This window comes from Eschrichtius robustus, chromosome 8 (assembly GCF_028021215.1).
Source record: "Eschrichtius robustus isolate mEscRob2 chromosome 8, mEscRob2.pri, whole genome shotgun sequence".
NCBI classification, from domain to species: domain Eukaryota; kingdom Metazoa; phylum Chordata; class Mammalia; order Artiodactyla; family Eschrichtiidae; genus Eschrichtius; species Eschrichtius robustus.
The window spans coordinates 118,868,050-118,876,845 of NC_090831.1; the positions used below are offsets into that span (position 1 = coordinate 118,868,050).

General features: G+C 46.4%; 1 protein-coding gene across 1 annotated transcript in view; it reads right to left on the bottom strand.

The window, feature by feature from the left end:
- Window positions 1-8,480, bottom strand: part of TCAF2 (TRPM8 channel associated factor 2) — a 29,166-nt gene extending 20,686 nt beyond the window's left edge. Inside the window, exons 1-2 of the mRNA XM_068549601.1 lie at window positions 8,401-8,480; window positions 6,326-6,959 (exon numbers count right to left, since the gene is read on the bottom strand). Coding sequence (XP_068405702.1) covers window positions 6,326-6,948 — 623 coding nt within the window. The 5' untranslated portion in view covers window positions 6,949-6,959; window positions 8,401-8,480. The remainder of the gene's footprint in view (window positions 1-6,325; window positions 6,960-8,400) is intronic.
- Between the last annotated feature and the right edge of the window lie 316 nt (window positions 8,481-8,796).

The window sequence follows — 8,796 nt, forward strand, 5'->3', positions numbered from 1 at the left end:
TTACACATGGTATCTATGTATCTTATTTATGTCAAACCTAAGCTCCCAATTCATCCCACCCGTCCCCTCCCGCCCCCCAACCCCTGTGTCCACACGTCCGTTCTCTACATCTGCGTCTCCATTCCTGCCCTTGTATTTTTCATTATAAGCTTGAATTCATTTTGAAATATTTTTTGTAAAAAGGTGAAATGTTTCGGGACTTCCCTGGCGTTCCAGTGGTTAAGACTCTGCCTTCCAGCGCAGGGGGTGCGGGTTCAATCCCTGGTCAGCGAGCTAAGATCCCACGTGCCTCGCAGCCAAAAAACCAAAACGGAAAACAGAAGCAATATTGTAACAAATTCAATAAAGACTTGAAAATTGGTCTACATCAAAAGAAAAAATCTTTAAAAAAATTTTAAAAAAAGATGAAATGTTTCTCAAAAGAAAAGAAAGGAGGGAGGGAGGGAGGAAAGAAGGGAAGGGAGGAAGGCTGGACAAGCAAGCATAGAAGATGGGATGTCAAGGAATTCTCAACAGATGTTTCTATTTACCAATATTTAAGTCTTGTATAATATCTATTTACAGTATTTAAGTTTGGATAATAACATAATGAAAGTAGCTATTATTTAATGAGGTTTAATATATTCTAGACATTTACACATACAGATCATCTCGTTTAATCATTATAATAAACCTGAAAGTTACTATTCTTGCTTTATAGATGAGACAGGAAAGTTAGGCTATTTGCTCCATGTTTCTTAGCTAATGACTGGAAAGGACAGGAAACAAATCCAGGGTGGTTTGTCTCTAAAGCCAATGATGTTGTCCACACACCAGTAATCTCTCAATTACTGAGTTTTGAATGAAGCCCACAGTTGGGTATGCGGCAATCAACAGGTATATTTTGTGCAAAAGAGGCTTTAAATAGACATGAAGGTGTGAATAATACTGCATTTATGGAAAAGGAAAAGCATGTGCTCCTTCAGAGCTGGAAGTGCAAGAGAGGGCACTGAGGAAAGGGAGAGGTGGCAGTGCTCAGGTACCAAATCACACCTGAGCAAACAGGTGATACAGGAGATGGCTTTCTGAATGGAGATTTACAACCTGTCATAGTAACGACAGCAATGATCAGAGAGTTCAGTGTGAGGCGAGATGCTGTCATTGTCACCATGCACTGGCCTTGTCTCTTCTCTCCCACGTGCTGGCTACTAGACCTATTTCACCTGGGGTGTTTGCTTCTTAATTTGTTTTCTTCACTCTGAAATTCCCCCTTTTCATCTCATTCTGCCTCTCGTTTTATATAACATACATTTTTAGAAAGTTCTGTTAGAGCGTGAAGCATTCTCAAGGAGTGAATATGTCTTCATTCACGTATTTATTCACTAATTATATAGTCTACAAATATTCTGTTCTGTTCATTGGGTCATATTTTTCTTCCAGGCACGATTGATTCTGTTGTCTTTCCACACTAAATTTCTGTCTAATATTTCCCTTTTAAATTTAATATAGCCTTTTTATATAGTTATTACGTAGTTTTTTTTTCACTATGGGCATGAGCAGATCTTTTGCATGTTCTGATATCGTGTGGGTGAGTTCCTCTTGATATTCTTTCTAAGTTACCCCAGACCAGTTTGTTTGTAGACACGTACCACATCCACCACCTTCTCAAATTATATTGGGGTCTGTATAATGCTTCCTTCCACTTTCTTATTGCTTAACGTCTGTATCTCTAACTGAAGGGCAAAGATCAGCTGGGGCTTATTGCTGTCCTTACTGGGGGCTTGTCCCTCCACTCTTCAGGGACCTAAAGCAAGGCCTACTCCACCCAACCAGGCATGGAATGCACTGGAGGTGTTCAACCCACCATTGTCTTTGGAAGATGGCAAACTCCAGCATCCCTTTCTGCCTCCACCAAATTCTGAAGGAGCTTTGCTGCTTTTACATTTGAGGGTTTTTTCCCTTAAGTGTCTACTCACCCAATTTGTTCATTCTTCTACAACATGAGAAGGCATCAGTGATACTTCTTGGATTTGTTTCAGCTTTTTCCTTGTGGTTGTGCATCGTGGGTGGGTACGGTCTCAGGAGAAGCTGCACACCGTGCCACACATCAGTCACCTGGCACTCCCACCGACTGTGCTTCAGCAGCATGTGGGATCAGCGTCAGAACCTCCACATGCAGCTGTCTGCTTACTGTTCTCCATACACTTGGTCAGATTGGGTGGAGAGGGCAATTCTGGGATCTGGGCTCAGTTCACACTACCTTTACCTGGAAACTCTCTACATTTATGGATCTTGAATATGAAAACAGAACAGTGCTACTTACAAGCTGAGAGTCCTCAGACAAAGACCTTGCACTCTATGGGAATGTGGTGATGATCAAGAGAGATAACACATAATCTTTAAGAGAGGCATAAACCTAAGCTACTAGTTCGTATTTACTTTTATATGAGCAGCTCCTAATACACTCTAGACCTTGTAGGTTATGCCATGTGTAAGAGTAATGAGCTGCTGATCTGAGATTAATTTTTCCCCAGACTCTCTTGTGTCTTGGTGTAAAAGCAGTAAATGCCTTTGGGTCTGGCTTTGCATGTTAAAGTACAGGCAGGACCTCCTCAGGTGTGTAAACCTAGGTGTGCAGGCAGCTTTTGCCCTTGGGGATAGGACCCTTGAGAGGATCTTTTGTTGGTTTTATGAGACTTCTCCTCTCCTGGGCAGACAGGGCAATTCCCTTAAGGAGCTCCAGAGCCTCCTGCAGCAGTCGAAAGTCAGCAAACCTGTTCGGTCAGCCCAGGAGCCATTGACCAAGATTTGTTGGCAGGAAAGTTCACTGAAAACCTCAAAGGAGACATGCGTGAAGGCGGCAGGAATCTGAGCTGAGGGCCTGGGCACCATACAGGCCTTTTAAGACTTTAGAGTTGATGGGGTCAGTCAAACTCCAGCTCAGTTTTGGGTTGAGGCTGGAAGCCTCTGAGACACAGCACATTCTATAACATGAAGCTGTCTGTAGGCTCAACCCTGGTACCCAGGCCACCCTTTCCCTTCTCGTGGTTTAGGATGTGTATTCGTTCATAGATTTATTCATTAATTTACACAGTCTACAAATACCTGTTACTCTCTACCATGTTTCACACATCAGGCACTGAGAATAACGCAGCGCACATGACAGGCAAGATCAGTGCATCCGTGGAACTTCAGACTTTAGTTGGCTAGACAGGTACCAGCAAGTACACATGTTGGGTATTTACAGATTGTGATCACTGATGTTTAGGCAAGAGATGGAGAAAAGTGAAACTGGAAGTTTAGTCTTAGTTTCAAGAGAGTCATTGAGGAAGACTCTCCTGAGGAGGGTGTTTGAGCTGAAACTGAATAAGGAAAATAAATTGGCTTTTCAGGAGCTGAAGGAAGATCCAGAATAGGAAGAGAAATTTGAAAACCAAGTCTTACATTCAGCTTTGCCGGAGCTACCAGTGTAATTTTTTCGATTAACTGAATTTCCAAATATCTGATATTTTATAAGACAAACTGTAAGGAAAAAATGTTGCCTGCCATCCCAGTTCTACAAGGATCAAGCCATTGGCCAGTGCAGTCACGCACTGACTTACATAGAATTCGAACATGAATCTGATCAAGCCTCTCAACCAGGAGGTGGGAAACTTTTTCTTAGCAGCCCAATAATAAATATTTTAGGCTTGTGGGCCACATGTTTTCCACTGACACAACTCAACTCTGCCACTGTAACTCAAAAACAGCCACAGACAATATGTACACAAATGGACACTGCTGTGTTCCAATAAAACTTTATTTACGTAAACAGGGGGCTGGCCCACAGGCCATAGTTTGCCAGTCCCTGCTGTAGAATCCAGATCTAACTTCCAATTTACAAGAAATATAGAGAACAGAGGAATACATTTCAATGACACCACAGGGATTCAATCAGCAAAACTCAGATTGTTTTGAAGGAAACACATTCTGTACTGTGGGGAAACTGTTCAGGACAAAGTACCTAGTTTCTTCAACAAAAAAGCAGCAAGAGATAAAAAGAATTGGAAAAGAAACTCAACATTATATGAGACATAAAATTCATATCAAGCAATCAAAATATTTGGGTTTTAATAAAAGACCAATTCCAACAAACAGTATAAAAATAAGACAATTATGGAAACGAATAATGACATTAAGAAAGTATTACTTCTTTTGGGTATGATAATGGTGGTGCCTTGTGGTTCTGTTTTCAAAATGATTTACATCTTTAGGGATACATATTAAAAAACAGATGGAATGATATGATGTCTGTGACTTGCTTCAAAATAATCTGGGTTGAAGCGAGGGTGTGGCTATAGATAAAACTAGATTGACTATGAGTTGGCTGTTACTGAGCTTGGGTAATGGCTGCATGGGGCTCTTTGTACTGTTCTCTCTACTTTTGCGTATCTCTGAACTTTTCCATAATTAAAAGTTAAAACAAACATAAAATATACTTCAGATTCAGTGGCAGAGATGAAAAATGTAGGCGTGGATGAAGAAAAACAGGTTTAGTTTGATGGACAGGAGTCCTTTGGAACAATTAAGAGCAGTTAGGTTGATGTGATTTAATCTTGTTTGTCCCTTAGAATTAAAGAGAAGTTGGAGTGAATCAGATCCACCCTGCCTCTCTGAGTAACTCATCACCTCCCAACCCTCTCAGAGGGAAGGAAGACCAAGCGAGCCAGCACTTGGGGCTGAGGACACTGCTAAATGCTTACTAAATATGTGTACGCCCTTCCTTGTAGCAGAGTCTTGATTTCTTCAGAGATGCCAGGGCCCATTTAAAAATATTTGACCCTTCAGACCCTCTGGCAGCTAGAGTTGGCCAGGTGAGCTAATTTTGGCCACTGAAATATAATAGAAGCCTAATGGTCAGGGCTTCCAGAAAATATATTATTTTCTGCATTAGAAGGGACATATTCAGCAGGTGTATTCATTCTAGCTTATTCTTGCGGAGGTGTAATTATAGTGCCTGAAGCAGTAGTAGCAATCTTGTAACCATAAAGATAAAGGTGAAACATCATGATGGGAGGGGTGGGAGCCACGGGGGTGGGGAGAGAGCAATAGAGAGATGGAGGGAGAGGGAGGAAGGGAGAGAGAGAGGGAGAGAACGGATATGCATGAACGAACCTGGGTCATCATGAAGCAGGGACTCAATGCCCCAGGCATGATTATCTTGCCCAGACTTTGTTACATGAGAAAAATAAACTCCTACGTGGTCAATCCACTATAACAAGGCTTCTGTCACATGTGGCCAAGCACAGTGAGTCACTGATAACAAGTTATCTAAAACCCCAAATATCCAAAACTAAACTCCTGACCTCCTCTAATCTGTCTTCTCATAGACTTTCGCAGCTCCTTACGTGGCAACACTCATCTTTAAGGCATTCGACCACCAAAACGCTTGACTCCTCTTTTCCCCCCTCACTCCACATTCAGTCCATCAGCCAAGCCTGAAGGCAGGAAGGAGGAAGGAGCTGAGGTATGTGTCTCTCTCAGGCTGTGTCTCTGGCCATCACTGTGTCTTCTCTTAGGCTCCAGGTCCCATCAGACAGCCCCCCCATCTGGGGTTCCAGCTCGTGCTGGACAGGCCTAACATGGCCCCAGCCTCCACCAGGTGGCTGCAGCCGCTGGGCTGCTGGACCACCGCTGCCCTCTGCCAGCCCTGCTGCTGCTCATCTCCTGTTACCTCGCTGTCTCCTGTGCAGTTTTCAGCTCTTGTGTCGCCTGCTTAGTCAGTGCCCCGTATTAAATCCCTTCTGTTTGAAACACCAGTTAATCCTGACCAGGCCTGATTGATAAGCCTTCCCTGATGACCCTAGATAAAATATTCTCCACTCCCCTCGCTGTCACTCTATCACTTATCCTGCTTTACTTTCCTTGTAGCTCTTATCAGTACCTGCTAGAGTATGTATCTATTTGTTTCCTTAGTTGCCTAATTTTCCACTGGAATATAAGTGTCAAGACAGCAAGGGTTTTCTGCATGGGGCCTGGCACATGGTATGTGCCTCACACAAACAAATGCTTTTCCGTTCCTTTAAGAGATATTGACACACACTCTCCAAGTCTCAGGCACTAGACAGATTGATGAATAAGACAAGTTTTTCTAATAGCTCGACTGTCGCTTTGGCCACAGGTGGGAGTGGCAGTGAGAACCCAGCCGCTCTTGGGCTTCAGTGCATTTTAATTGTCCTATTTTCTATTTGTAGTGGTTCTGAAAAGCAGTGGGAAATCACGTGTATTAAAGTGGAAGCTCACCGAAGAGGGGGATCAAATCTATTGTGAACATGCATCAGACTCCCCGTAGGGAAACACCACTCACCTGACCTGGAGAGGGATCTTGGGCACCTTCTTAGAGACCTTGAACCGGCTTCTGTCCCCGCAGGTATCAGTGAAGTACACCCCAGCCACACTGGTCACCTGGTTCCCTGGGAACTTGGACAGCACCTTGTCATGACCATGCTGACTGGCCCAATACCAGGCTTGGCCCCCCATGAGCAGGCCCCCTCCACGTTTCACAAACTGGATCAGCTCTGCAGTCATGGTGTCATTGTAGGCATTGATGCAATAAACCCCCAGGGGTTCTCTCGGTTCTGGCTGAATCTGTGCCTCAACCCCAGAGCCCTGCAGGATGTTTGCTAGCGATGCCAGGGATGGGTGCACTCCAACGGGAGCCCCAGGAGAGGGACAGAGCCAGCCCGCTGCATTGAGAAGAAATGGGGCCAAGCCGGCGTCCAGCAGGTAGCCCTCATGGGACGCAACCACCAGGCGGCCTCGTCCATAGGAGGACGCAGCAATGAGGACCTGGCCCTGGTCATTCACCATCACTGGGAAGGCAGCCTCTCCAGTGAGAAGGAGTTCACTGGGGATGGGGCCTTTAGGGACATCCCAGCTTGTCACTCCATCCATGAGGGCCTCAAAGGCAGCAGCAGGAGTTGTCGCCATGGTTCAGGCAGCTGCAGGAGAAGAAAGCAAAGACTGAGCTTGGTCAGAACAAATGAAGGAATGAGTGAAAACAAAAACAACTAAATGCATTCAGATGAAAACCACTTGTCAGGTTCCCCACTGTGTGCCATGGCCTGGGGGTGCAGCAAGGAACACAACAGACAAGGTCCCTGCTTTCACGAATCTAATATTTGAGAAGGGGAAGGACAATAATTAGATAGGTAGATAAACAGATAAAATGCAGCAATTAATAAGTGTTAGATGAAAATAAAACATAGTGATGTGATATCGAGCAACCGGAAAATTACTTTAGATTGGGTGACAGGAAAGGCCTACAGGAAAAAGTGACCTTGAAGCTGAAACCTGACATTTAAGTTGAGGCCTGAAATGCAGCAGGAGAGCACGTGAGCAGTGAGAAGCCCCAGGGTGGCTGGAGGAATAGACAGGGAGGAGCAGGACCTGAATGGAGTGAGGGCGGGGCTGGATTCCCCCCCCCCCCCCCCCCGCGACCAGGTGGGTCAAGGTGAGAGTTGACCTGAGTTGACTTAGTATTTTACTTCTCTGGAAGAAAAGGTCAGCTGACCTTTCAGAAACTAGATTTGTTCTGGTAGCTTTGACCAAATGAATTGGAAACGCCTCCCAATTTATCATATCCGCCCTAACTAGGGAGCTCCCCGCCTCTACTTGGGGAGCATCCTGAGGTTTACCAGGTCTTTTAAGCCTCCAGGGTACGGGGCTTTCCACAGTTTTTTAGACTTTCTCCCTTCACTTTCTCCACCAAATCTCTGGTACGCTTGGCTCCCTGAGCATGCCCTGTATTCCTTGTAAAGTTCCAGCTCCTTTTTTTTTTTTGGTTTTAAACTGCCGTTCCCATCTACCACCTCTTTCTTTATATTGCCCCCAGGAAAGTGAATTCACAAAAAAGCACCAGCTCCCAGCTGGAGTATGGAGCGCGTGGGTGAGTGATCTCAGCTTGCGGGTTTGGGGTGGGAAAAGGCAGCGAGCGATCAGGAAGGCTGAGGTCAAGCCAACCACCTCTGACAAGACAAGGGAGGTCTTTCACGAATCTGGGCCTCCCTAGTTTTACAGGAAAAGCACCAAAAAAACCCAGGAGATGAGTAATAAATATGTTCTCAGAACTTGGACCACAACTCTCCATAACTACGTGCACGCGCGCGCGCACCCAGAATCACACCCACACACAATCACATCTTTTGTCAAATTCTTGACTCACAAATTCGAAGAGGCGAGAGAAAAGTGTTTTGAGACAAACAGCAAATAGGGAAAGAAGGGCGAAACGAAACAAGAACGTGAACCTAAGAAGACAGAGACACCCCGATTGCTGGGAACCTTCTCGGGTCTGCAACTGGCACCTTGGGGCGCGCCCGTGCCCCCCCCCAGGTGCTCGGCCCCCGGCCCACCCTACGGACGCGCTTGGATCGGCGAACTCACGCTGGGGCGGCCGGGGTGCGCGGTGCAGACCGGAGCGAGGAGGCCGGAGCCGAGGCTCGGCGGGCGGTCCCGGCGCGGCAGGCGGGGCGGGGCGGGGCGGGGCGGGGCAGGGCGAGGGGACGGTGCCCGGGAGGCTCCTCCCCGCCCGCCACACCTGGGGCGGGGCCGGGCTCCTGCGGGGTGCGCAGCCCGCCCCCCCGGGAAGCGGGGCCGCTTGGCCGGCGGGTGTCCTGGCCGAAACCGGCTCCCCAGGATTCTCGGAGGGTCGTTTCGGAGCGAGAGGGAGCTCCGCAAAGTTGCTGTCACAGTTGGTGAGGAAAGCACACGCCAAGTCTCCAATAAGTCAGATTCGGGGCGAAGAATGAGGAAAGCACACGCCAAGTCTCCAATAAGTCA